The sequence below is a fragment of the Cyanistes caeruleus genome, chromosome 39, assembly GCF_971803275.1.
Source record: "Cyanistes caeruleus chromosome 39, bCyaCae1.hap1.1, whole genome shotgun sequence".
In the NCBI taxonomy this organism is placed as follows: Eukaryota; Metazoa; Chordata; class Aves; order Passeriformes; family Paridae; genus Cyanistes; species Cyanistes caeruleus.
Window position 1 is genome coordinate 272,066 of NC_141740.1, and position 27,737 is coordinate 299,802.

At 46.6% G+C, this 27,737-nt stretch overlaps 1 protein-coding gene across 1 annotated transcript in view; it reads left to right on the top strand.

Annotated features, from left to right (window-relative positions):
- The first annotated feature begins 844 nt into the window (after positions 1–844).
- The window catches only part of ATP2A1 (ATPase sarcoplasmic/endoplasmic reticulum Ca2+ transporting 1), a 38,154-nt gene continuing 11,261 nt past the window's right edge, over positions 845–27,737 (top strand). Inside the window, exons 1-15 of the mRNA XM_086872150.1 lie at positions 845–1,157; positions 2,303–2,320; positions 3,137–3,219; positions 6,163–6,267; positions 11,553–11,691; positions 13,626–13,706; positions 15,251–15,336; positions 18,427–18,724; positions 21,155–21,321; positions 22,004–22,092; positions 22,769–22,871; positions 23,904–24,035; positions 24,554–24,679; positions 25,375–25,593; positions 26,839–27,174. Of these exons, the coding sequence (XP_086728276.1) occupies positions 1,040–1,157; positions 2,303–2,320; positions 3,137–3,219; positions 6,163–6,267; positions 11,553–11,691; positions 13,626–13,706; positions 15,251–15,336; positions 18,427–18,724; positions 21,155–21,321; positions 22,004–22,092; positions 22,769–22,871; positions 23,904–24,035; positions 24,554–24,679; positions 25,375–25,593; positions 26,839–27,174 (2,100 nt within the window). The 5' untranslated portion in view covers positions 845–1,039. The remainder of the gene's footprint in view (positions 1,158–2,302; positions 2,321–3,136; positions 3,220–6,162; positions 6,268–11,552; positions 11,692–13,625; positions 13,707–15,250; positions 15,337–18,426; positions 18,725–21,154; positions 21,322–22,003; positions 22,093–22,768; positions 22,872–23,903; positions 24,036–24,553; positions 24,680–25,374; positions 25,594–26,838; positions 27,175–27,737) is intronic.

Sequence of the window (27,737 nt, forward strand, 5' to 3'; positions counted from 1 at the left end):
TTCCCTCATTTTTCCCCCATTTTTTCCTCAATTTTCCCCCAATTTTTCCCCAATTTTTCCCCAATTTTCCCCCATTTTTCCCCCATTTTTCCCAATTTTTCCTCCAATTTTCCCTCAATTTTTCCCCCTCATTTTCCCCATTTTTCCCCCAATTTCCCCCAATTTTCCCTCATTTTTCCCCCATTTTTTCCTCAATTTTCCCCCAATTTTTCCCCAATTTTTCCCCAATTTTCCCCCATTTTCCCCCCATTTTTCCCAATTTTTCCCCCAATTTTCCCCAATTTTCCCCCAATTTTCCCCCCTTTTTTCCCCATTTTTCCCCATTTTTCCCCCATTTTTTCCCCAATTTTCCCCAATTTTTCCCCCTCATTTTCCCCATTTTTCCCCCATTTTTCCCCCCTTTTTTCCCCATTTTTCCCCAATTTTTCCCCAATTTTTTACCCATTTTTTCCTCAATTTTCCCCCAATTTTTCCCCAATTTTCCCCCCTTTTTTCCTCAATTTTCCTCAATTTTTCCCCAATATTTCCCCCCTTTTTTTCCCAATTTTTCCCCAATTTTTTACCCATTTTTTACTCAATTTTCCCCCATTTTTCCCCCCTTTTTCCCCAATTTTTCCCCCCTTTTTCCCCCCTTTTTCCCCCCTTCCCCTCCCCCCTTCCCCTCCCCCCCCCATCCCCTCCCGTCCATCAAATCCCGAAATAACCCCGCGCCGTGGGGGAGGGGCGAAACCGACACCCAACCAGGGGGGGGGAGGGGACATTTTTGGGGGGGGGGAGGGGTCCCACCCCCCTTTTTAAAGCCCCCTCGCTCTCCTCCCCCTCCCCCAAAATCGCCTCGGGCAGCCACGAAATTTTAGGGGGGGGGAGGGGATAAAAAAAAAACCCCAAAAAATCCAATTTTTCCTCATTTTCCCCCATTTTTTTTTGCATTTTTTTAGGGGTGGGGGGAGGGGTAAAAAAATTAATTTTTTTTTAAAGGGGGGGGGTCCTGAAATTTTAGTTTTTTAAGGGATTTTTTTTTTTTTTGGGGGGTGGGGGGATGGAAAACGCCCACGCCAAAACCGCCGAGGAATGTTTGGCTTTTTTTGGGGTGACCGAAGGGGTCGGTTTGAGCCCCGAGCAGGTCAAGAGGAGCCTGGAAAAATACGGGCCCAATGGTGAGAAAAAAAAATTGGGGGATTTTGGGGGGGTTTGGGGGGTTTGGGGGATTTTTTGGGGATTTTTTGGGATTTTTTGGGATTTTTTTGGGGATTTTTTAGGGATTTTTTGGGATTTTTTTGGGATTTTTTTGGGGATTTTTTTGGGATTTTTTGGGGATTTTTTGGGGGATTTTTTGGGGATTTTTTGGGGATTTTTTGGGATTTTTTGGGGATTTTTTGGGGATTTTTGAGGGATTTTTTGGGATTTTTTTTGGGGTTTTTTGGGGATTTTTTGGGGATATTTTGGGATTTTTTGGGATTTTTTTGGGGATTTTTTGGGGATTTTTGGGGGATTTTTGGGGGGTTTTTTGGGGATTATTTTGGGATTTTTTGGGATTTTTTTGGGATTTTTTGGGGATTTTTTGGGATTTTTTAGAGATTTTTTTAGGGATTTTTGGGGGATTTTTTGGGATTTTTTTTTGGATTTTTTAGGGGATTTTTTGGGGATTTTTTGGGGATTTTTTGGGATTTTTTGGGGATTTTTGGGGGATTTTTTGGGGGATTTTTTTGGAATTTTTGGGGATTTTTGGGGATTTTTTGGGAATTTTTTGGGGGATTTTTTTGGGAATTTGGGGGGACTTGAGGGAGATTTTGGGATTTTGGGGGGGTTTGGGGGGATTTTAGGGAGTTTTGGGGGAGTTCTGGAATTTTTGGGGGGATTTTTGGGAGAATTTGGGAATTTTGGGGAATTTTGGGGGGATTTGGGGGAAGATTTTGGGATTTTGGGGGGGATTTTTGGGAATTTGGAATTTCTGGGGGGATTTTCGGGGAATTTGGGGAATTTTGGGGGGGTTTGGGGCAGGTTGGAGCGATTTGGGTGGGATTTGGGGGGATTTTAAGGGAATTTGGGGAGATTTTGGGGAATTCTGGGAATTTTGGAGAGGTTTTGGGAATTTGGGGGGATTTGGGGAGGTTTTGGGGGGGATTTTGGAATTTTGGGGGAATTTTGGGGGGATTTGGGGGAATTTTCAGGGGGATTTTGGGATTTTGGGGAGATTTTGGGAGGTTTTGGGGGGATTTTGGGGGGATTTTGGGGGATTTTGGGGGGATTTTGGGGGATTTTGGGTGTCCCCTCTAACCTGTCCCCTCCTCCCCCTCCCCAGAGCTGCCAGCAGAGGAAGGTGAGTCCCCAAAATGCCCCAAAATGCCCCAAAAACGCCCCAAAATGACCCCAAAACGCCCCAAAACGCCCCAAAATATCCCAAAAAGTCTCAAAATATCCCAAAAAGACCCAAATTCTCCCAAAAAGTCCCAAATTCTTCCAATAAACACCCAAAATATCCCCAAAACACCTCAAACCACCCCAAAACCGCCCCAAAATGCCCCAAAATTCCCAATTTCTCCCAAATTCTCCCCAAAACGACCCAGAAAATCCCAAAACTCCCCCTAAAAATTCCCGGATTCTCCTCAAAATGACCCAAAAATGTCCAGAAATGCCCCAAAAATGTCCCCAAATGTCCCAAAAATTTCCCCAGATGTCCCAAAATGTCCAAAAAATGCCCCAAATGCCCCAAAAATACCCCAAAATTGCCCTAAATGTCCCAAAAATACCCCAAAATTGCCAAAAAATACCCCAAAATTGTCCCAAAATGACCTCAAAATACCCCAAAAATGCCCCAAAATTGCCCTAAATGGCCCAAAAATGGCCCCAAATGGCCCCAAATTCCCCAAAAATGTCCAGAAATGTCCCAAAAATCCCCAAATGTCCCAAAAATGTCCCAAAAATGCCCCCAAATTTCCCCAAATATCCCCAAAAATGCCCCAAATGCACAAAAATGCCCCAAAATTGCCCCAAAAATGCCAAAAAATTGCCCCAAAAATGCCCCAAAATTGCCCCAAACGCCCCAAAAAATCCCCAAAATTCCCCAAATTCCCGATTTTTCCCCCGGGAATCCCTGGGCTGTCCCCAAAATGTCCGGAATTGTCCCCAAATCCAGGGAAATCCATCTGGGAGTTGGTGGTGGAGCAGTTCGAGGATCTCCTGGTTCGGATCCTGCTCTTGGCCGCCTGCATTTCCTTCGTGAGTGCCCGAAATGCCCCGAAACGCCCCGAAACGACCCAAAATGACCCGAAAATGGCCCGAAATGACCCCAAAATGGCTCGAAATGACCCCAAAATGGCCCAAAATGACCCAAAATGACCCAAAATGACCCCAAAATGGCTCGAAATGACCCTAAAATGGCCCGAAATTACCCCAAAATGACCCAAAATGACCCAAAATGACGCAAAATGACCCCCAAATGAACCAAACTGACCCAAAATGTCCCCAAAATGATCCAAAATTGCCCCAAAATGACCCAAAATGACGCCAAAATGAACCAAAATTACCCCAAAACGACCCGAAATGACCCCAAAATGGCCCAAAATGACCCAAAATGACCCCAAAATGGCTCGAAATGACCCAAAATGGCCCGAAATGGCCCAAAATGACCCAAAATTGCCCCAAAATGACCCAAAATGATCCAAAATTGCCCCAAAATTACCCCAAAATTACCCCCAAATGAACCAAACTGACCCAAAATGACCCAAAATGACCCAAAATTACCCAAAATGACCCAAAATGGTCAAAAATGGACCCAAAATGACCCCACAATGGCCCAAAATGACCCAAAATGGCCCGAAATGACCCAAAATGACCCCAAAATGACCCAAAAAGACCCAAAATGACCCAAAATGACCCAAAATGACCCAAAATTGCCCCAAATGAACCAAAATGACCCAAAATGACCCAAAATTGTCCCAAAATGACCCAAAATTACCCCAAATGAAGCAAAATGACCCAAAATGACTCAAAATGACCCAAAATGACCCAAAATTACCCAAAATGGCCCAAAATGACCCAGAATGACCCAAAAAGACCCAAAATGGCCCGAAATGACCCCAAAATGACCCAAAATGACTCAAAATGACCCAAAATGGCCCGAAATGACCCAAAATGACCCAAAATGACCCCAAAATGACCCAAAATGACCCCAAAATGACCCAAAATGACCCAAAATGGCCCCAAAAAGACCCAAAAATGGCCCAAAATGACCCAAAATGACCCCAAAATGGCCCAAAATGGCCCAAAATGACCCCAAATTACCACGAAATGACCCAAAATGGCCCCAAAAAGACCCAAAAATGACCCAAAAAGACCCAAAATTGTCCCAAAATGACCCAAAATTACCCCAAAATGGCCCAAAATGACCCAAAATGACCCAAAATTGTCCCAAAATGACCCAAAATTACCCAAAATGGCCCAAAATGACCCAGAATGACCCAAAAAGACCCAAAATGGCCCGAAATGACCCCAAAATGACCCAAAATGACTCAAAATGATCCAAAATGGTCAAAAATGATCCCAAAATGACCCCAAAATGGCCCAAAATGACCCAAAATGACCCAAAATGACCCAAAATGACCCCAAAATGACCCCAAAATTACAAAAAATGGCAAAAAATGGCAAAAAATGGCAAAAAATGGCAAAAAATGGCAAAAAATGGCAAAAAATGGCAATTTTGGGGTTTTTTTTTCAGGGTTTTTCCCGGATTTTTCCTGGATTTTTTCCAGGATTTTCCCGGATTTTTTTTGGGGTGAATTCCCGGGATTTTGGGGATTTTGGGGGGGAATTTTTTGTTCATTTTTTGTTCATTTTTTGCCCATTTTTCCCCATTTTTTGCCCATTTTTGGCCAATTTTCGGCCAATTTTTTGCCAATTTTTTCCGTATTTTTCCCGCATTTTTCCCAAATTTTCCCCGATTTTTCCCGGATTTTTTTGGGGTGAATTCCCGGGATTTTGGGGGGAATTTTTTGTTCATTTTTTGTTCATTTTTTGCCCATTTTTTCCCCATTTTTTGCCCATTTTTGGCCAATTTTTGGCCAATTTTTTGCCAATTTTTGGCCAATTTTTGTCCAATTTTTTCCGTATTTTTCCCGCATTTTTCCAAAATTTTCCCCAATTTTTCCCGTATTTTTTTGGGGTGAATTCCCGGGATTTTGGGGATTTTGGCGGGGAATTTTTTGTTCATTTTTTGTTCATTTTTTGCCCATTTTTTGCCAATTTTTGGCCAATTTTCGGCCAATTTTTGGCCAATTTTTTGCCAATTTTTGCCAATTTTCGGCCAATTTTTTCCGTATTTTTCCCGCATTTTTCCCAAATTTTCCCCGATTTTTCCCGGATTTTTTTGGGGTGAATTCTCGGGATTTTGGGGGGAATTTTTTGTTCATTTTTGGTTCATTTTTTGTTCATTTTTGGTTCATTTTTTGTTCATTTTTTGCCCATTTTTTGCCAATTTTTTCCCCATTTTTTGCCAATTTTTTGCCCATTTTTTGCCAAATTTTGCCAATTTTTTGCCAATTTTTCCTGGATTTTTTCCTGATTTTTCCCGGATTTTTTGGGGGTGAATTCCCGGGATTTTGGGGATTTTGGGGGGAATTTTTTCCCCATTTTTTCCCCATTTTTTGCCCATTTTTGGCCAATTTTCGGCCAATTTTTTGCCAATTTTTTCCGTATTTTTCCCGCATTTTTCCCAAATTTTCCCCGATTTTTCCTGGATTTTTTTGGGGTGAATTCCTGGGATTTTGGGGGGAATTTTTTGTTCATTTTTTGTTCATTTTTTGTTCATTTTTTGTTCATTTTTTGTTCATTTTTTCCCCATTTTTTCCCCATTTTTTGCCAAATTTTTGCCAATTTTTCCTGGATTTTTTCCTGATTTTTCCCAAATTTTTCCCGATTTTTCCTGGATTTTTTTGGGGTGAATTCCCGGGATTTTGGGGATTTTGGGGGGGAATTTATTGTGTATTTTTGGTTCATTTTTTGCCAATTTTCTACCAATTTTTTGCCAAATTTTGCAAATTTTTTGCCAATTTTTCCTGGATTTTTCCCCGATTTTTCCCGGATTTTTTTTGGGGTGAATTCCCGGGATTTTGGGGATTATTTTTTTTAGGGTCCCTCACCTTTTGTCCCCTCGCTGTCCCCAAGGTCCTGGCCTGGTTCGAGGAGGGCGAGGAAACCATCACGGCCTTCGTCGAGCCCTTCGTCATCCTCCTCATCCTCATCGCCAACGCCGTCGTCGGGGTCTGGCAGGTGAGGGAACGCGCGGGGAATTCCGGGAATTCTTCGGGAATTTTTCGGGAATTTTTGGGGGATTTTTAGGGAATTTTTTGGGGATTTTGAAGGGAATTTTTTGGGATTTTTTAGGGAATTTTTTGGGATTTTTTGGGATTTTTTTGGGATTTTTTAGGGATTTTTTAGGGAATTTTTTTGGGATTTTTTAGGGAATTTTTTGGGATTTTTTTGGGATTTTTTAGGGAATTTTTTGGGGGATTTTTTTGGGATTTTTTAGGGAATTTTTTGGGATTTTTTTGGGATTTTTTTGAGATTTTTTGGGATTTTTTAGGGAATTTTTTGGGGATTTTTTTTTTATTTTTTAGGGATTTTTGGGAGATTTTTTGGGAATTTTTTGGGGATTTTTTGGGGATTTTTTGGGATTTTTTAGGGAATTTTTTGGGATTTTTTAGGGATTTTTTAGGGAACTTTTGGGGATTTTTTGGGATTTTTTTTTTGATTTTTTGGGATTTTTTAGGGATTTTTTAGGGAATTTTTAGGGATTTTTTAGGGAATTTTTTGGGATTTTTTAGGGATTTTTTGGGATTTTTTAGGGAATTTTTTGGGATTTTTTTGGGATTTTTTGGCGATTTTTTAGGGAACTTTTGGGGATTTTTTGGGATTTTTTTTTTATTTTTTAGGGATTTTTGGGGGATTTTTTGGGAATTTTTTGGGATTTTTTGGGGATTTTTTGGGGGATTTTTTGGGATTTTTTGGGATTTTTGGGGGGATTTTGAAGGGAATTTTGGCAGAATTTTGGGGATTTTTGGGGATTTTTGGGGATTTTTTAGGGAATTTTTTGGGATTTTTTGGGGATTTTTTAGGGATTTTTTTGGGATTTTTTTTTTTTATTTTTTAGGGATTTTTTTGGATTTTTTAGGGATTTTTTTTGGATTTTTTAGGGATTTTTTGGGATTTTTTAGGGATTTTTTGGGGATTTTTAAGGGAATTTTTTGGGATTTTTTTGGGATTTTTTTGAGATTTTTTGGGATTTTTTTGGGATTTTTTAGGGATTTTTTTGGGGATTTTTTTTTTTATTTTTTAGGGATTTTTTGGGAATTTTTTGGGATCTTTTGGGGATTTTTTGGGATTTTTTAGGGATTTTTTTGGGATTTTTTTGGGATTTTTTTGGGATTTTTGGGGGATTTTTTGGGATTTTTTGGGGATTTTGGGGGGATTTTGAAGGGAATTTTGGCAGAATTTTGGGGATTTTTTGGGATTTTTTGGGATTTTTTGGGATTTTTTAGGGATTTTTTGGGGATTTTTTGGGGATTTTTTTGGGATTTTTTTTTTATTTTTTAGGGATTTTTTGGGAATTTTTTGGGATTTTTTGGGATTTTTTAGGGAATTTTTTGGGATTTTTTAGGGATTTTTTGGGGAATTTTTGGGGATATTTTGGGATTTTTTAGGGATTTTTTAGGGAACTTTTGGGGATTTTTTGGGATTTTTTTTTTATTTTTTAGGGATTTTTTAGGGAATTTTTTGGGAATTTTTTGGGATTTTTAGGGGATTTTTTTGGGGATTTTTTGGGATTTTTTAGGGAATTTTTTGGGGATTTTTTTTTATTTTTTAGGGATTTTTTAGGGAATTTTTTGGGGATTTTTTTAGGGATTTTTTGGGATTTTTTAGGGAATTTTTTGGGGATTTTTTTTTTATTTTTTAGGGATTTTTTGGGAATTTTTTGGGATTTTTTGGGATTTTTTAGGGAATTTTTTGGGAATTTTTAGGGATTTTTTTGGGGATTTTTTTTTTATTTTTTAGGGATTTTTTGGGAATTTTTTGGGATTTTGGGGGGATTTTTTAGGGAATTTTTTGGGATTTTTTAGGGATTTTTTAGGGAATTTTTGGGGGATTTTTTGGGATTTTTTAGGGAATTCTTTGGGGATTTTTTGGGGATTTTTGGGGATTTTTGGGGAATTTTTTTGGATTTTTTAGTGAATTTTTTTGGGATTTTTTGGGATTTTTTAGGGATTTTTTGGGATTTTTTGGGATTTTTTAGGGAATTTTTTGGGATTTTTTAGGGAATTTTTTGGGGATTTTTTTTTATTTTTTAGGGATTTTTTAGGGAATTTTTTGGGGATTTTATGGGATTTTTTGGGGATTTTTGGGGGGATTTTTTGGGATTTTTTTGGGATTTTTTAGGGAATTTTTTTGGGATTTTTTGGGGATTTTTGGGGGGATTTTGAAGGGAATTTTTGGGGGATTTTTTGGGATTTTTGCGGATTTTTTAGGGAATTTTTGGGATTTTTTAGGGATTTTTTTTTGATTTTTTAGGGATTTTTTGGGATTTTTTAGGGATTTTTTGGGGATTTTTAAGGGAATTTTTTGGGATTTTTTTGGGATTTTTTTGAGATTTTTTGGGATTTTTTTGGGATTTTTTAGGGATTTTTTTGGGGATTTTTTTTATTTTTTAGGGATTTTTTGGGAATTTTTTGGGATCTTTTGGGGATTTTTTGGGATTTTTTAAGGATTTTTTGGGGATTTTTTGGGGAATTTTTTGGGAATTTTTGGGGATTTTTTGGGGATTTTTTGGGATTTTTTGGGGATTTTTGGGGGGATTTTGAAGGGAATTTTGGCAGAATTTTGGGGATTTTTTTGGGATTTTTTAGGGAATTTTTTTGGGATTTTTTAGGGATTTTTTGGGATTTTTTGGGATTTTTTGGGGATTTTTGGGGGGATTTTGAAGGGAATTTTTGGGGGATTTTTTGGGATTTTTGCGGATTTTTTAGGGAATTTTTGGGGGATTTTTTGGGATTTTTTGGGGATTTTTTGGGATTTTTTAGGGATTTTGGGGGGATTTTTTGGGGGGAATTTTTGGGGATTTTTATGGAATATTTTTGGGATTTTGGGGAATTTTGGGGGGGAATTTTTTGGGGAATTTTTTGGATTTTTTGGGGAATTTTTGGGGATTTTGGGGGATTTTTTTAGGGAATTTTTTGGGGATTTTTTCGGGATTTTTTGGGATTTTTTAGGGATTTTTTTTATTATTTTTTAGGGATTTGGGGGGAATTTTTTGGGAATTTTTTGGGAATTTTTGGGGAATTTTGGGGGGATTTTGGGGGGGTTTGGTGTCCCTTGAGGTCTCTCTGTTGTCCCCAATGTCCCCAAATGTCCCCAATATCCCCCAAAAAATCCCCCAAAAATCCCAAAAAATCCCAAAAAATCCCCAAAAATCCCAAAAATTCCAAAAAATTCCCAAATATTCCAAAAGTCTCCAAAATGTCCCCAAATCCCCCGAAAATGTCCCAAAAATCCCCCCAAAATATCCCCTAAAAATGTCAAAAAATCCCAAAAAAATCCCCCAAAATTCCCCAAAAATCCCAAAAAATACCAAAAAATCCCAAAAATTCCAAAAAATCCCCAAATATCCCAAAAGTCTCCAAAATGTCCTCAAATCCCCCGAAAATGTCAAAAAAAATTTAAAAATCGACAAAAAATCCTTAAAAAATCCAAAAAAAATCCTTAAAAAATCCAAAAAAAATCCTTAAAAAATCCGAAAAATTCCCAAAAAATTCCCAAAAAATTCCCAAAATTCCCAAAATTCCCGGAATTGTCCCCAGGAGCGGAATGCCGAGAACGCCATCGAGGCTCTGAAGGAGTACGAGCCCGAGATGGGCAAAGTTTACCCCAAAAATCCTCCAAAAATCCCCCCAAAAAAATCCCCTCAAAAAATCCCAGAAAAATCAAAAAAAATCAAAAAAAATTCCAAAAAAATCCCAAAAATTCCAAAAAATTCCCAAATATCCCAAAAGCCTCCAAAATGTCCTCAAATCCCCCGAAAATGTCAAAAAAAATTTAAAAATCAACAAAAAAATCCTTAAAAAATACAAAAAAATCCAAAAAAAATCCAAAAAAAATTTAAAAAAAATTCTTAAAAAATCCAAAAAAATCCAAAAAAAATCAAAAAAAATCCGAAAAATTCCAAAAAAATTCCCAAAAATTCCCAAATATCCCAAAAGTCTCCAAAATGTCCTCAAATCCCCCAAAAATGTCAAAAAAATTTTAAAAATTGACAAAAAAAATCCTTAAAAAAATACAAAAAAATCCTTAAAAAATCCAAAAAAAATCCAAAAAAAATCCAAAAAAAATCGGAAAAATTCCCAAAAAATTCCCAAAATTCCCAAAATTCCCGGAATTGTCCCCAGGAGCGGAATGCCGAGAACGCCATCGAGGCTCTGAAGGAGTACGAGCCCGAGATGGGCAAAGTTTACCCCAAAAATCCTCCAAAAATCCCCCCCAAAAAATCCCAAAAAAATCCTAAAAAATCAAAAAAAATTCCAAAAAAATCCCAAAAATTCCAAAAAATTCACAAATATCCCAAAAGCCTCCAAAATGTCCTCAAATCCCCCGAAAATGTCAAAAAAAATTTAAAAATCCTTAAAAAATCCTTAAAAAATACAAAAAAATCCAAAAAAAATCCTTAAAAAATCCTTAAAAAATCCTTAAAAAATCCAAAAAAATTCCGAAAAATTCCCAAAAAATCCCCAAAATTCCCAAATATCCCAAATGTCTCCAAAATGTCCTCAAATCCCCCAAAAATGTCAAAAAAAATTTAAAAATCAACAAAAAAAATCCTTAAAAAATACAAAAAAATACAAAAAAAATCCTTAAAAAATCCTTAAAAAATCCTTAAAAAATCCGAAAAATTCCCAAAAAATTCCCAAAAATTCCCAAAATTCCCGGAATTGTCCCCAGGAGCGGAATGCCGAGAACGCCATCGAGGCTCTGAAGGAGTACGAGCCCGAGATGGGCAAAGTTTACCCCAAAAATCCAAAAAAAATCCCCCCAAAAAATCCCCTCAAAAAATCCCAAAAAAATCCTAAAAAATCAAAAAAAATCCCAAAAAATCCCAAAAATTCCAAAAAATCCCAAAAATTCCCAAATATCCCAAAAGCTTCCAAAATGTCCTCAAATCTCCCGAAAATGTCAAAAAAAAATTAAAAATCCTTAAAAAATCCTTAAAAAATCCTTAAAAAATCCTTAAAAAATCCTTAAAAAATCCTTAAAAAATCCAAAAAAAATCCGAAAAATTCCCAAAAAATCCCCAAAATTCCCAAATATCCCAAAAGTTTCCAAAATGTCCTCAAATCCCCCAAAAATGTCGAAAAAAATTTTAAAATCATCAAAAAAATCCTTAAAAAATACAAAAAAATACAAAAAAAATCCTTAAAAAATCCTTAAAAAATCCTTAAAAAATCCGAAAAATTCCCAAAAAATTCCCAAAAAATTCCCAAAATTCCCAAAATTCCCGGAATTGTCCCCAGGAGCGGAATGCCGAGAACGCCATCGAGGCTCTGAAGGAGTACGAGCCCGAGATGGGCAAAGTTTACCGCAGCGACCGCAAAGCCGTGCAGAGGATCAAGGCCAGGGACCTGGTGCCGGGGGACATCGCCGAGGTGGCAGGTCAGGGGTCAGCCAGGGGTCAGCCAGGGGTCACTCAGGGGTCACGGGGTCACCCTGAGGTCACTGGGGTCACTCAGGGGTCACAGGGTCACCCAGGGGTCACTCAGGGGTCACGGGAACATTGGGGTCACTCAGAGGTCACGGGGTCATCCAGGGGTCATGGGGGTCATTGAGAGGTCACGGGGTCAGCCAGGGGTCACTCAGGGGTCACGGGGTCACCCTGAGGTCACTCGGGTCACTCAGGGGTCACGGGAACATTGGGGTCACTCAGAGGTCACGGGGTCATCCAGGGGTCACTGGGACATTGAGGGCGCCCAGGGGTCACTGAGAGGTCACGGGGTCATCCAGGGGTCATGGGGGTCATTGAGAGGTCACGGGGTCAGCCAGGGGGTCACTCAGAGGTCACGGGGTCACTCGGGGGTCACTCAGAGGTCACGGGGTCACTCGGGGGTCACGGGGTCACCCTGAGGTCATTGGGGTCACTCAGGGGTCACGGGAACATTGGGGTCACTCAGAGGTCATGGGGTCACCCAGGGGTCACGCAGAGGTCACGGGGTCATCCAGGGGTCACTCAGGGGCCATGGGGTCATCCAAGGGTCACCTAGAGGTCATGGGGTCATCCTGGGGTCACTCAGGGGTCACTGAGAGGTCACGGGGTCATCCTGAGGTCACTGGGGTCACTCAGGGGTCACTCAGGGTTCACCTAGGGTCACGGGGTCACCCAGGGGTCACTCAGGGGTCACTTGGGGTCACTGAGGGTCATTCAGGGTCACTCAGGGGTCACTTGGGGGTCAGAGGTCACTCAGGGGTCACTTGGGGGTCACCGAGAAGCTCTCGGGGACACCCAGGGGACAAAGAGTGACCCCAGTGACCCCTCCGTCCTTCCCAGTCCCTCCCAGTCCCTCCCAGTCCCTCCCAGTCCCTCCCAGTTCCCTCCCAGTCCCTCCCAGTCCATCCCAGTCCCTCCCAGTCCATCCCAGTCCATCCCAGTCCATCCCAGTCCATCCCAGTCCATCCCAGTCCATCCCAGTCCCTCCCAGTCCCTCCCAGTGACCCCAGTGACCCCTCCCAGTCCCTCCCAGTCCCTCCCAGTCCCCCCAGTCCCTCCCAGTCCCTCCCAGTTCATCCCAGTCCCCGTTTAACCCCTCCCAGTTTGTCCCAGTCCATTCCCAGTTTGTCCCAGTTCATCCCAGTCCAAACCAGTTCCATGCCAGTCCTCATTTAACCCTTCCCGGTCTCTCCCAGTCCCTCCCAGTCCCTCCCAGTTCCCGTTTAACCTCTCCCAGTTCATCCCAGTCCAAACCAGTTCATCCCAGTGACCCCAAATCCCCTCCCAGTCCATCCCAGTTCCCTCCCAGTCCCCCCCAGTTCCCTCCCAGTCCATCCCAGTTCATCCCAGTCCCCGTTTAACCTCTCCCAGTTCATCCCAGTTTATTCCAGTTCCATCCCAATCCCCGTTTAACCCTTCCCAGTTCCCTCCCAGTCCCTCCCAGTTCCCTCCCAGTTCCCTCCCAGTCCCTCCCAGTCCCTCCCAGTCCATCCCAGTCCATCCCAGTCCATCCCAGTCCCTCCCAGTCCCCTCCCAGTGACCCCTCCCAGTCCCTCCCAGTCCATCCCAGTCCATCCCAGTCCCTCCCAGTCCATCCCAGTCCCTCCCAGTTCCCTCCCAGTCCATCCCAGTTCATCCCAGTTCATCCCAGTCCATCCCAGTCCCTCCCAGTCCCTCCCAGTCCCTCCCAGTGACCCCAGTGACCCCTCCCAGTCCCTCCCAGTCCCTCCCAGTCCATCCCAGTCCATCCCAGTCCATCCCAGTTCATCCCAGTCCATCCCAGTCCCTCCCAGTCCATCCCAGTCCATCCCAGTCCATCCCAGTTCCATCCCAGTCCATCCCAGTCCCTCCCAGTCCCTCCCAGTGACCCCCGCTGTGTCCCCAGTTGGGGACAAGGTCCCGGCCGACATCCGGATCATCTCCATCAAATCCACCACGCTGCGGGTGGACCAGTCCATCCTTACTGGTACGAACTGGGAGCGACTGGGAGGGGTTAAACGGGGACTGGGAGGGACTGGGAGGGACTGGGAGGGAACTGGGGGTGACTGGGATGGACTGGGAGGGAACTGGGATAAACTGGGATGGACTGGGAGGGACTGGGAGGGACTGGGAGGGAACTGGGAGGGACTGGGAGGGACTGGGATGGACTGGGAGGGACTGGGAGGGAACTGGGATGGACTGGGAGGGGACTGGGATGGACTGGGAGGGACTGGGAGGGACTGGGAGGGACTGGGAGGGACTGGGAGGGGAACTGGGATGGACTGGGAGGGACTGGGAGGGAACTGGGAGGGGAACTGGGATGGACTGGGAGGGACTGGGAGGGAACTGGGAGGGGAACTGGGATGGACTGGGAGGGACTGGGAGGGAACTGGGAGGGACTGGGATGGACTGGGATGGACTGGGAGGGACTGGGATGGACTGGGAGGGACTGGGAGGGAACTGGGATAAACTGGGATGGACTGGGAGGGACTGGGAGGGAACTGGGAGGGACTGGGAGGGAACTGGGATGGACTGGGAGGGACTGGGAGGGAACTGGGAGGGAACTGGGATGGACTGGGATGGACTGGGAGGGACTGGGATGGACTGGGAGGGACTGGGAGGGAACTGGGATAAACTGGGATGGACTGGGAGGGACTGGGAGGGAACTGGGAGGGACTGGGAGGGACTGGGAGGGACTGGGAGGGAACTGGGATGGACTGGGAGGGACTGGGAGGAACTGGGATGGACTGGGAGGGACTGGGATGGACTGGGATGGACTGGGAGGGACTGGGAGGGACTGGGAGGGACTGGGAGGGAACTGGGAGGGAACTGGGATGGACTGGGATGGACTGGGAGGGACTGGGAGGGACTGGGAGGGACTGGGAGGGACTGGGATGGACTGGGAGTCCACACTGGTCCATACTGGTTTATACTGGTCCATACTGGCCCATACCAGTTGGAACTGGTCCATACTGGTCCATACTGGTTTGTACTGGTTTGTACTGGTGGGAACTGGTCCATACTGGTCCATACTGGTCCATTCCGGTCGGAACTGGTCCACACTGGTCCATACTGGTTTATACTGGTGGGAACTGGTCCATACCGGTTTGTACTGGTGGGAACTGGTCCATACCGGTTTGTACTGGTGGGAACTGGTCCATACTGGTTTGTACTGGTTTATACTGGTGGGAACTGGTCCATACTGGTTTGTACTGGTGGGAACTGGTCCATACTGCTTTGTACTGGTTTATACTGGTCCACACTGGTCCATACTGGTTTGTACTGGTTTATACTGGTCCGTACTGGTCCATACTGGTTTGTACTGGTCCATACTGGTCCGTACTGGTTTATACTGGTCCACACTGGTCCATACTGGTTTGTACTGGTTTATACTGGTCCACACTGGTCCATACTGGTTTGTACTGGTTTATACTGGTCCACACTGGTTTGTACTGGTTTATACTGGTCCGTACTGGTCCATACTGGTTTGTACTGGTCCGTACTGGTCCATACTGGTTTGTACTGGCGCAGGGGAGTCGGTGTCGGTGATCAAACACACGGAGCCGGTGCCCGACCCCCGGGCGGTCAACCAGGACAAGAAAAACATGCTGTTCTCGGTCAGTGACGTCATCGGTGACGTCATCAGTGTGTGACGTCATCACCGGTGACGTCATCAGTGGGTGTGACGTCATCGGTGTCACCTGTCCTGTGTCTCACCTGTGTGACGTCATCGGTGTCGCACCTGTCAGTGTCGGAACGTGCTGTTCTCGGTCAATGACGTCATCGGTGACGTCATCAGTGACGTCATCAATGGGTGTGACGTCATTGGTGTCACCTGTCCTGTGTCTGTGTCTCACCTGTGTGACGTCATCGGTGTCTCACCTGTGTGACGTCATCAGTGACACCTGTCAGTGTCGGAACGTGCTGTTCTCGGTCAATGACGTCATCGGTGACGTTATCGGTGACGCCATCGATGTGTGACGTCATCGGTGTCACCTGTCCTGTGTCTCACCTGTGTGACGTCATCAGTGTCGCACCTGTCAGTGTCGGAACGTGCTGTTCTCGGTCAGTGACGTCATCGGTGACGTCATCGGTGACGCCATTGATGCGTGACGTCATCGGTGTCACCTGTCCTGTGTCTCACCTGTGTGACGTCATCGGTGTCTCACCTGTCAGTGTCAGGACGTGCTGTTCTCGGTCAGTGACGTCATCGGTGACGTCATCAGTGGGTGTGACGTCATCGGTGTCACCTGTGCTGTGTCTCACCTGTGTGACGTCATCACTGTCTCACCTGTGTGACGTCATCGGTGTCGCCCCAATTTCTCCCCAAAATCCCCAAAATTCCCAATTTTTCCCCACAATTTCCCCCCAAAATTCCCAAATTTTCCCCCAAAATTCCCAATTTCTTCCCCCCAAATTCCCGAATTTTCCAATTTCCCCTAAATTCTCCCCAAATTTCCCCCCAAAAATTCCAAATCTTTTCTCAAAATCCCAATTTTTTCCCCTCCAAATTTCCCTCCAAAAATCCCAAATTTCCCCCAAAAATTCCCAAATTTTCCCCAAATTCCCCCCAATAAATCCCAATTTTTTCCCAATTTTTTCCCCAAAATTCCCTCCCAAAAATCCCAATTTTTTGCCAATTTTTTTTACCAAAACCCCCAAATTTCCCCCCAAAAATCCCAAATTTTCCCCAAAATTCCCCCCCAAAAAATCCCAATTTTTTGCCAATTTTTTCCCCAAAACCCCAAAAACTTTCCCCCAAAAAATCCCAAATTTTCCTCCAAAAAATCCAAAATTTCCCCCAAATTTCCCCCAAAAAATCCCAAATTTCCCCCAAATTTCCCCCCAAAAAATCCCAATTTTTTGCCAATTTTTTCCCCAAAATTTTTCCCCAAAACCCCAAATTTTTCCACCAAAACCCCAAATTTTTCCCCAAAATCCCCAAATTTTTTCCCCAAAATCTCCAAATTTCCTGATTTTTCCCCCAAAACCCCAATTTTTTTCCCAAAATCCCCAAATTTCCCAATTTTTCCCCCAAAATCCCAAATTTTTCCCCCAAAACCCCAAATTTTTCTCAAAATCCCCAAATTTTCCCGCAAAATCCCCAAATTTTTCAACAAAATCCCCAAATTTTTCCCCCAAAAACCCCAAATTTTTTCCCAAAAACCCCAAATTTTCCCCAAAATCCCCAAATTTCCCGATTTTCCCCCCAAAAATCCCAATTTTTTCCCAAAACCCCCAAATTTTTCCCCCAAACCCCAAATTTTCCCTCAAAATCCCCAAATTTCCCAAATTTTCCCCCAAAATCCCCAAATTTTTCCCCCAAAATCCCCAAATTTTTTCCCAAAATCCCCAAATTTCCCAATTTTTCCCCCCAAAACCCCCAAATTTTTCCCCCAAAATCCCCAAAAATCCCAATTTTTCCCCAAAATCCCCAAATCCCCAAATTTTCCCCCAAAACCCCAAAACTTTTCCCCAAAATCCCCAAATTTCCCAATTTTTCCCCCCAAAAACCCCAAATTTTTCCCCCAAAACCCCAAATTTTTTCCTAAAATCCCCAAATTTCCCAATTTCCCCCAAAAAATCCCAATTTTTTCCCAAAATCCCCAAATTTTCCCCAAAATCCCCAAATTTTTCCCCCAAACCCCAAATTTTTCCCCAAAATCCCCAAATTTCCCAAATTTTCCCCCAAAATCCCAAATTTTTCCCCCAAAACCCTAAATTTTTTCCTAAAATCCCCAAATTTCCCAATTTCCCCCAAAAAACCCCAATTTTTCCCAAAATCCCCAAATTTCCCCCAAATTTCCCAATTTTTCCCCCAAAAACCCCAAATTTTTCCCCCAAAATCCCCAAATTTTCCCCAAAATCCCCAAATTTCCCGATTTTCCCCCCAAAAAATCCCAATTTTTTCCCAAAAACCCCAAATTTTCCCCCAAAATCCCCAAATTTTTCCCCCAAAAATCCCAATTTTCCCCCCAAAACCCCAAATTTTTCCCCAAAACCCCAAATTTTTCCCCCAAAATCCCCAAATTTTTCCCCAAAATCCCCAAATTTTTTTCCTAAAATCCCCAAATTTCCCGATTTTCCCCCCAAAAATCCCAATTTTTTCCCAAAATCCCCAAATTTTTCCCCCAAAGCCCCAAATTTTTTTCCCAAAATCCCCAAATTTCCCCCAAAATCCCCAAATTTCCCAATTTTTCCCCCCCAAAATCCCAATTTTTTCCTAAAATCCCCAAATTTCCTGATTTTCCCCCCAAAAATCCCAATTTTTTCCCAAAATCCCCAAATTTTTCCCCCCAAACCCCAAATTTTTTTCCCAAAATCCCCAAATTTCCCCCAAAATCTCCAAATTTCCCAATTTTTCCCCCCAAAAACCCCAAATTTTTCCCCAAAATCCCCAAATTTTTCCCCAAAACCCCAATTTTTTCCCCAAAACCCCCAAATTTCCCAATTTCCCCCAAAAATCCCAATTTTTTCCCAAAATCCCCAAATTTCCCCCAAAATCCCCAAATTTTTCCCCAAAAACCCCAAATTTTCCCCGAAAATCCCAAATTTTTCCCCCAAAATCCCCAAATTTTTCCCCCAAAACCCCAAATTTTTTCCCAAAATCCCCAAATTTCCCCCAAATTTCCCAATTTTTCCCCCCAAAAACCCCAACTTTTTCCCAAAATCCCCGTTTTTCCCCCCGTTTTTTCCCCCCTCCCCAGGGCACCAACATCGGCGCCGGCAAAGCCGTCGGCATCGTGGTGGCCACCGGCGTCAACACCGAGATCGGCAAAATCCGGGACGAGATGGCGGCCACCGAGCAGGACAAGACCCCCCTGCAGCAGAAGCTGGACGAGTTCGGCGAGCAGTTGTCCAAGGTCATCTCCCTCATCTGCGTGGCCGTCTGGGCCATCAACATCGGCCACTTCAACGACCCCGTCCACGGCGGCTCCTGGATCCGCGGGGCCATCTACTACTTCAAGATCGCCGTGGCGCTGGCGGTGGCGGCCATTCCTGAGGGTATCTCGGGGGGCTTGGAGGTGGTTATGGGGTTTGGAGAAGGTTTGGGATGGTTTGGAGAAGGTTTGGAGAAGATTGGAGGTGGTTATGGGGTTTTGGAGAAGGTTGGAGGTGGTTATGGGGTTTGGAGAAGATTTGGGATGGTTTGGAGAAGGTTTGAGGTGGTTCTGGAGAAGGTTGGAGGTGGTTATGGGGTTTTGGAGACCATTCGTGGTCATTTATGGACCATTCATGGTCAGTTTTGCAGTTCTGGAGAAGGTTGGAGGTGGTTATGGGGTTTGGAGAAGATTTGGGATGGTTTGGAGAAGGTTTGGAGAAGGTTGGAGGTGGTTTGGAGAAGGTTTGGAGAAGGTTGGAGGTGGTTTGGAGGTGGGGCCATCTACTACTTCAAGATCGCCATGGCGCTGGCGGTGGCGGCCATTCCTGAGGGTATCTCGGGGGGGTTGGAGGTGGTTATGGGGTTTGGAGAAGGTTTGGGGTGGTTTGGAGAAGGTTTGGAGAAGGTTGGAGGTGGTTATGGGGTTTGGAGAAGGTTTGGGATGGTTTGTAGAAGGTTTGGGATGGTTTGGAGAAGGTTTGGAGAAGGTTGGAGGTGGTTTGGAGAAGGTTTGGAGAAGATTGGAGGTGGTTATGGGGTTTGGAGAAGGTTTGGGATGGTTTGGAGAAGGTTTGGAGAAGATTGGAGGTGGTTATGGGGTTTTGGAGAAGGTTGGAGGTGGTTATGGGGTTTGGAGAAGATTTGGGATGGTTTGGAGAAGGTTTGAGGTGGTTTGGAGAAGGTTGGAGGTGGTTATGGGGTTTTGGAGAAGGTTGGAGGTGGTTTGGAGAAGGTTTGGAGAAGGTTGGAGGTGGTTTGGAGAAGGTTGGAGTTGGTTTGGAGAAGGTTTGAAGAAGGTTGGAGGTGGTTATGGGGTTTGGAGAAGATTTGGGATGGTTTGGAGAAGGTTTGGAGAAGGTTGGAGGTGGTTATGTGTTTTTGGAGAAGGTTCCAGGTGGTATGGAGAAGGTTTGGAGAAGGTTGGAGGTGGTTACGGGGTTTTGGAGACCATCCGTGGTCATTTATGGGGTTCTGGAGACCATCCGTGGTCATTTATGGACCATCCGTGGTCATTTATGGGGTTTGGAGATAGTTCCAGGTGGTTCTGGAGAAGGTTGGAGGTGGTTATGGGGTTTTGGAGAAGGTTGGAGGTGGTTTGGAGAAGGTTTGGAGAAGGTTGGAGGTGGTTATGGGGTTTGGAGAAGGTTTGGGATGGTTTGGAGAAGGTTTGGGATGGTTTGGAGAAGGTCTGGAGAAGGTTGGAGGTGGTTATGGAGGTGGGGCCATCTACTACTTCAAGATCGCCGTGGCGCTGGCGGTGGCGGCCATTCCTGAGGGTATCTCAGGGGGCTTGGAGGTGGTTATGGGGTTTGGAGAAGATTTGGGATGGTTTGGAGAAGGTTTGAGGTGGTTTGGAGAAGGTTGGAGGTGGTTATGGGGTTTTGGAGACCATTCGTGGTCATTTATGGACCATCTGTGGTCATTTGTATGGTTTTGGAGAAGGTTGGAGGTGGTTATGTGTTTTTGGAGAAGGTTCCAGGTGGTATGGAGAAGGTTTGGAGAAGGTTGGAGGTGGTTTGGAGAAGGTTGGAGGTGGTTTGGAGAAGGTTTGGAGAAGGTTGGAGGTGGTTTTGGGGTTTGGAGAAGGTTTGGGGTGGTTTGGAGAAGGTTTGGAGAAGGTTGGAGGTGGTTATGGGAGTTTGGAGACCATTTGTGGTCATTTATGGGGTTCTGGAGACCATCCGTGGTCATTTATGGGGTTTGGAGAAGGTTCCAGGTGGTTCTGGAGAAGGTTGGAGGTGGTTATGGGGTTTGGAGAAGATTTGGGATGGTTTGGAGAAGGTTTGGAGAAGATTGCAGGTGGTTATGGGGTTTTGGAGACCATCCGTGGTCATTTATGGAGTTTTGGAGAAGGTTCAAGATGGTTTGGAGAAGGTTTGAGATGGTTTGGAGAAGGTTATGGGGTTTTGGAGATCATTCATGGTCATTTATGGACCATTCATAGTCAGTTTTGGGGTTTGGAGAAGGTTCCAGGTGGCTTGGAGAAGGTTTGAGGTGGTTATGGAGAAGGCTTGAGGTGATTTGAGGTGGTTATGGGGTTTTGGAGAAGGTTGGAGGTGGTTATGGGGTTTTGGAGACCATCCGTGGTCATTTATGGACCATTCCTGGTCATTTATGGGGTTTGGAGACCATCCGTGGTCACCTATGGACCACCCACGGTCACTCATCAACTCATGTCCACCCACCAACCATCCCTGCCCATCTCTTGACCTTCAAACCTCACCCGTGGTCAACTGGAGATCTCCAAGTGACCACCAGAAGCTTCTGATGACCACCAGAAGGTTCTGCTGATCACCAGAAGCTTCTGCTGACCTCCCTGGTGACCTCCCCAGGTCTCCCCGCGGTCATCACCACCTGCCTGGCCCTGGGCACTCGTCGCATGGCCAAGAAGAACGCCATCGTCCGCAGCTTGCCCTCGGTGGAGACCCTGGGCTGCACCTCGGTCATCTGCTCCGACAAGACCGGCACGCTGACCACCAACCAGATGTCCGTCTGCAAGGTGGGACCTTCTCGAAATTCCCGGGGGTTTTCCATGGAGGACTCAAAATGTCCATGGAGGACCCAAAATGTCCATGGAGAAACCAAAATGTCCATGGAGAAACCAAAATGTCCATGGAGAACCTCCAAAATTCCATGGAGAACCCAAAATGTCCATGGAGAAACCAAAATGTCCATGGAGAACCCAAAATGTCCATGGAGAACCCAAAATGTCCATGGAGAAACCAAAATGTCCATGGAGAACCCAAAATGTCCATGGAGAACCTTCAAAATGTCCATGGAGAACCCAAAATGTCCATGGAGGACTCAAAATGTCCATGGAGAACCTTCAAAATTCCATGGAGAACCCAAAGTTCCTCCAGGAACCTCAAAATTTCCATGGAGAACCCCAGAAGTTCTTCTGGAGAACCCAAAGTTCCTCCAGGAACCTCAGAAGTTCTTCTGGAGAAGCCAAAATTTCTTCTGGAGAACCCAAAGTTCCTCCAGGAACCTCAAAATGTCCATGGAGACCCCAAAATGTCCATGGAGAACCTCCAAAATTTCATGGAGAACCTTCAAAATGTCCATGGAGAACCCAAAATGTCCATGGAGAACCCAAAATGTCCATGGAGAACCTCCAAGTTCTTCTGCCCAGGAACCTCCCGTGTCCTCCAAGGTCCTCAAATGTCCCCGTTTGTCCCCAGATGTTCATCATGGACAAGGTGGAGGGCGACGTCTGCTCCCTCAACGAGTTCTCCATCACCGGCTCCACCTACGCCCCAGAAGGAGAAGTGTGAGTTGGAGATGTCCCCGAATGTCACCTCAGAGGTCCTCAAAATCCACCCCAAGGTCTCCAGACCCTCAAAACCTTCTCAGAGGTTCTCAAAATCTTCTCAGAGGTCCTCAAATCTCCTTGAAGGTCCTCAAGACCTTTTTGAAGGTCCTCAAAGCCTTCTCGAAGGTCCTCAAAACCTCTTCAGAGGTCCTCAAAACCTTCTTGAAGGTCCTCAAAACCTCTTCAGAGGTCCTCAAAACCTTCTTGGAGGTCCTCAAAACCTTCTTGAAGGTCCTCAAAACCTTCTCAGAGGTCCTCAAGACCTTCTTGAAGGTCCTCAAAACCTTCTCAGAGGTCCTCAAGACCTTCTGGAAGGTCCTCAAAACCTTCTTGAAGGTCCTCAAAACCTTCTTGGAGGTCCTCAAAACCTTCTCAGAGGTTCTCAAAACCTTCTTGAAGGTTCTCAAGACCTTCTGAAAGGTCTTCAAGACCTTCTTGAAGGTCCTCAAGACCTTTTTAAAGGTTCTCAAGACCTTCTGGGAGGTCCTCAAAACCTTCTGGGAGGTTCTCAAGACCTTCTCAAATTCCACCAGAAGGTCCCCAAATGCCACCCGACCTCCCCTTGACCCTCGATGACCTCGAGGTCCTCTCTGTCCCTCTTTGACCACCACGTCCACCTCGATGTCTTCTCCAGGTTGAAGCAGGACCGGCCGGTCAAGGCTGGTCAATACGATGGTCTGGTGGAACTGGCCACCATCTGCGCCCTCTGCAACGACTCCTCGCTGGACTACAACGAGGTGACCACGGCGGGCCACCAGGGTGTCCTCAGACCTGGGGGGTGGGACCTCAGAAGGGCTGGTGGGACCTCAAATTTGGTGGTGGGACCTCAAATTTGGTGGAGGAACTTCAGATTTGGGTGGTGGGACCTCAGGTTGGGATGGTGGGACCTCATTGAAGGTGGTGGGACCTCATTGGGGGTGGTGGGACCTCAAGTTTGGGTGGTGGGACCTCGATTTGGGTGGAGGAACGTCAGGTTTGGGTGGTGGGACCTCATTGGGGGTGGTGGGACCTCAAGTTGGGGTGGTGGGACCTTGATTTGGGTGGAGGAACTTCAGGTTTAGGTGGTGGGACCTCAGGTTTGGGTGGTGGGACCTCATTGGGGGTGGTGGGACCTCAAATTTGGTGGTGGGACCTCAAGTTTGGTGATGGGTCCCCAATTTGGGTGGAGGAACTCCAGGTTTGGGTGGTGGGACCTTTTTTGGGGTGGTGGGACCTCAAATTTGGTGGAAGAACTTCAAGTTTGGGTGGTGGGACCTCAGGTTTGGGTGGTGGGACCTCATTGAAGGTGGTGGGACCTCAAATTTGGTGATGGGACCTCTATTTGGGTGGAGGAACCTCAGGTTTGGATGGTGGGACCTCAAATTTGGTGGAGGAACCTCAGCTTTGGGTGGTGGGACCTCATTGAAGGTGGTGGGACCTCATTGGGGGTGGTGGGACCTCAAGTTTGGGTGGTGGGACCTCAAGTTTGGTGATGGGACCTCGATTTGGGTGGAGGAACGTCAGGTTTGGGTGGTGGGACCTCAAATTTGGTGGTGGGACCTCATTGGGGGTGGTGGGACCTCATTGGGGGTGGTGGGACCTCATTGGGGGTGGTGGGACCTCATTTAGGGGTGGTGGGACCTCATTTAGGGGTGGTGGGACCTCATTGGGGGTGGTGGGACCTCAATCCGAGAACTTTAGATCTTCTCTGAGCTCCTGCGTGACCTCCAAACCCTCCCCAAGCTCGGTTGTCCTCACCCCCGTGGTGACCCCGAGATGTCTCCATCAAGTCCAAAGGTGTCTACGAGAAGGTCGGGGAGGCCACCGAGACGGCCTTGACCTGCCTGGTGGAGAAGATGAACGTCTTCAACACCGACGTCAGGAGCCTCTCCAAGGTGGAACGCGCCAACGCCTGCAACGCCGTGAGTGTCACCTGGGCCACCACCCGGGGACATCTTCTGGGTCACCTGGAGAAGGTCCTGGTGGCACCTTGGGTTTGGAGGTCTCCATGGGCTGGTGTCCCATGGAGAATCCAGAAGTTGTTGGAGGTGGGTGGGGTGGGTTTTGATGGAGAAGGAGAAGTTCCTTCAGGAACCTCCAAGATTTCCATGGAGAACCCAAAGTTCTTCCAGGAACCTCCAAAATTTCCATGGAGAACCCAAAACTTCTTCTGGAGAACCCAAAGTTCCTCCAGGAACCTCCAAAATTTCCATGGAGAACCCAGAACTTCTGGAGAACCCAAAGTTCCTCCAGGAACCTCCAAGATCTCCATGGAGAACCCAAAATTTCTTCTGGAGAACCCAAAGTTCCTCCAGGAACCTCCAAGATCTCCATGGAAAACCCAAAATTTCTTCTGGAGAACCCAAAGTTCCTTCAGGAACCTCCAAAACTTCTTCTGGAGGACCCAGCCCATGATTGTCTTCTGTCCCACCTGTCCCAGGTGATCAAGCAGCTGATGAAGAAGGAGTTCACGCTGGAGTTCTCCAGGGACAGGAAGTCCATGTCGGTCTTCTGCTCCCCGGCCAAGGCCTCCAGAGCAGCCGTGGGCAACAAGATGTTCGTCAAGGTGAGGTCACCTGGATGACGTCATTTGGTGATGTCATCTGTGTCCCACCACTTCCAGACCAGGTCCCACCATCCCAGACCTTCTCAAACCTGGGTTCCACCACCCCAGACCTTCTCAAACCCAGGTCCCACCACCCCAGACCTTCTCAAAGTTGGGTTCCACCACCTCAAAGTTGGGTCCCATCACCCCAGACCTCAAACTCAGGTTCCACCACTCCAAACCTTCTCAAACCTTGTTCCCACCACCCCAGACCTTCTCAAACCCAGGTCCCACCACCCCAGACCTTCTCAAACCTGGGTTCCACCACCCCAAACCTTCTCAAAGTTGGTTCCGACCACCCCAGACCTTCTCAAACCTGGTTCCCACCACCCCAAATTTGGTTCCCACCACCCCAGACCTTCTAAAACCCAGGTCCCACCACCCCAGACCTTCTCAAAGTTGGGTCCCACCACCCCAGACCTTCTCAAAGTTGGTTCCACCACCCTAAACCTTCTCAAACCTGGGTTCCACCACCCCAAATTTGGTTCCCACCACCCCAGACCTTCTCAAACCTGGGTTCCACCACCCCAAACCTTCTCGAAGTTGGTTCCCACCACCCCAAATTTGGTTCCCACCACCTCAAACCTTCTCAAATCTGGTTCCCACCACCCCACCAAGTTGTCCCCAACTTCTCCACCCCCTCGTGTCCACCCCAGGGTGCCCCCGAGGGCGTCATCGACCGCTGCAACTACGTCCGCGTGGGGACCACCAGGGTTCCTCTGACCCCGGCGGTCAAGGAGAAGATCCAGAGCGTCATCAAGGAGTGGGGGACGGGCAGGGACACCTTGCGCTGCCTGGCCTTGGCCACCAGGGACACCCCACCCAAGAAGGAGGACATGGTCCTGGAGGACTCCTCCAAGTTCTCCGAGTATGAGGTGGGTGGGTCACGAGGTGGTCCTGGGGTGGGGTTGGGTGGTGGGAGGTCATTTTTGGGTGGTGGGACCTCATTGGGGGTGGTGGGAGGTCACTGGAGGTGGTGGGACCTCACTGTGGGTGGTGGGACCTTAATTTTGGGTGGTGGGACCTCATTTTGGGTGGTGGGACCTCAATTTTGGGTGGTGGGACCTCATTTTGGGTGGTGGGACCTCAGGTTTGGGTGGTGGGACTTCGTTTTGAGGGTTTGGGATTTTTGAAAGGGGTTCCTGGTCCTCTGTGACCTCCAAACCTCCAAATTTTTGGGTTTCTGGTCCACCACCATCTCCAAACCTCAATTCTTGGAGGTTCCTGGTCCACCACGACCTCCAAACCTCAATTTTTGGAGGTTCCAGATCTTCTGTGACCTCCAAACCCCATCTCATGGAGGTTCCTGGTTCTCCATGACCTCCAAACCCCATCTCATGGAGGTTCCTGGTCCACCATGACCTCCAAACCTCAATTTTTGGAGCCCATGACCTCCAAACCCCATCTCATGGAGGTTCCTGGTCCTCCACGACCACCAAACCCCATCTCATGGAGGTTCCTGGTTCTCCATGACCTCCAAACCCCATTTCATGGAGGTTCCTGGTCTACCATGACCTCCAAACCTCAATTTTTGGAGCCCATGACCTCCAAACCCCATCTCATGGAGGTTCCTGGTCCTCCATGACCTCCAAACCCCATCTCATGGAGGTTCCTGGTCCTCCATGACCTCCAAACCCCATCTCATGGAGGTTCCTGGTCCACCATGACCTCCAAACCCCATCTCATGGAGGTTCCTGGTCCTCTGTGACCTCCAGACCCCATTTCATGGAGGTTCCTGGCCCACCACCATCTCCAAACCCCATTTCATGGAGGTTCCAGATCTTCTGTGACCTCCAAACCCCATCTCATGGAGGTTCCTGATCCACCACCACCATCTCCAAACCCCATTTCATGGAGGTTCCTGGTTCTCCATGACCTCCAAACCCCATCTCATGGAGGTTCCTGGTCCACCACCATCTCCAAACCCCATTTCATGGAGGTTCCTGGTCCTCCACGACCACCAAACCCCATTTCATGGAGGTTCCAGATCTTCTGTGACCTCCAAACCCCATCTCATGGAGGTTCCTGGTCCTCCACGACCACCAAACCCCATCTCATGGAGGTTCCTGGTCCTCCGTGACCACCAAACCTCCAACCTTTCCCACCACCACCACCACCAGACCGACCTGACCTTCGTGGGCTGCGTGGGGATGTTGGACCCACCACGCAAAGAGGTCATGGGCTCCATCCGCCTGTGCCGCGACGCCGGCATCCGCGTCATCATGATCACGGGGGACAACAAGGGCACGGCCATCGCCATCTGCCGCCGCATCGGCATCTTCGGCGAGGACGAGGAGGTCTCCGGTCGCGCCTACACCGGCCGCGAGTTCGATGACCTCCCGTTGTCCGAGCAGCGAGAAGCTTGTCGCAGGGCCTGCTGCTTCGCCCGGGTGGAGCCCACCCACAAGTCCAAGATCGTGGAGTTCCTGCAGTCCTTCGATGAGATTACGGCCATGGTGAGGAGATGGAGGTGGTTTTGGAGGTCCACCATGGGTTTGAGAGGGTTTGGGGGTTGGTGGATGTGGTTTTGGAGGTCTACCATGGGTTTGAGTGGGTTTGGGGGTTGGTGGAGGTGGTTTTGGAGGTCTACCATGGGTTTGAGTGGGTTTGGGGGTTGGTGGAGGTGGTTTTGGAGGTCCACCATGAAGTTATGGGGGTTTGGGGGTTGGTGGAGGTGGTTTTGGAGGTCCACCATGGGTTTATGGGGGTTTGGGGTTCAGAAGATCTTGGTTGATGTGGTTTTGGAAGTCCACCATAGGTTTGAGAGGGTTTGGGGGTTGGTGGAGGTGGTTTTGGAGGTCTACCATGGGTTTGAGAGGGTTTGGGGGTTGGTGGAGGTGGTTTTGGAGGTCCACCATGGGTTTGAGAGGGTTTGGGGGTTGGTGGAGGTGGTTTTGGAGGTCCACCATGAAGTTATGGGGGTTTGGGGGTTGGTGGAGGTGGTTTTGGAGGTCCACCATGGGTTTATGGGGGTTTGGGGTTCAGAAGATCTTGGTTGATGTGGTTTTGGAAGTCCACC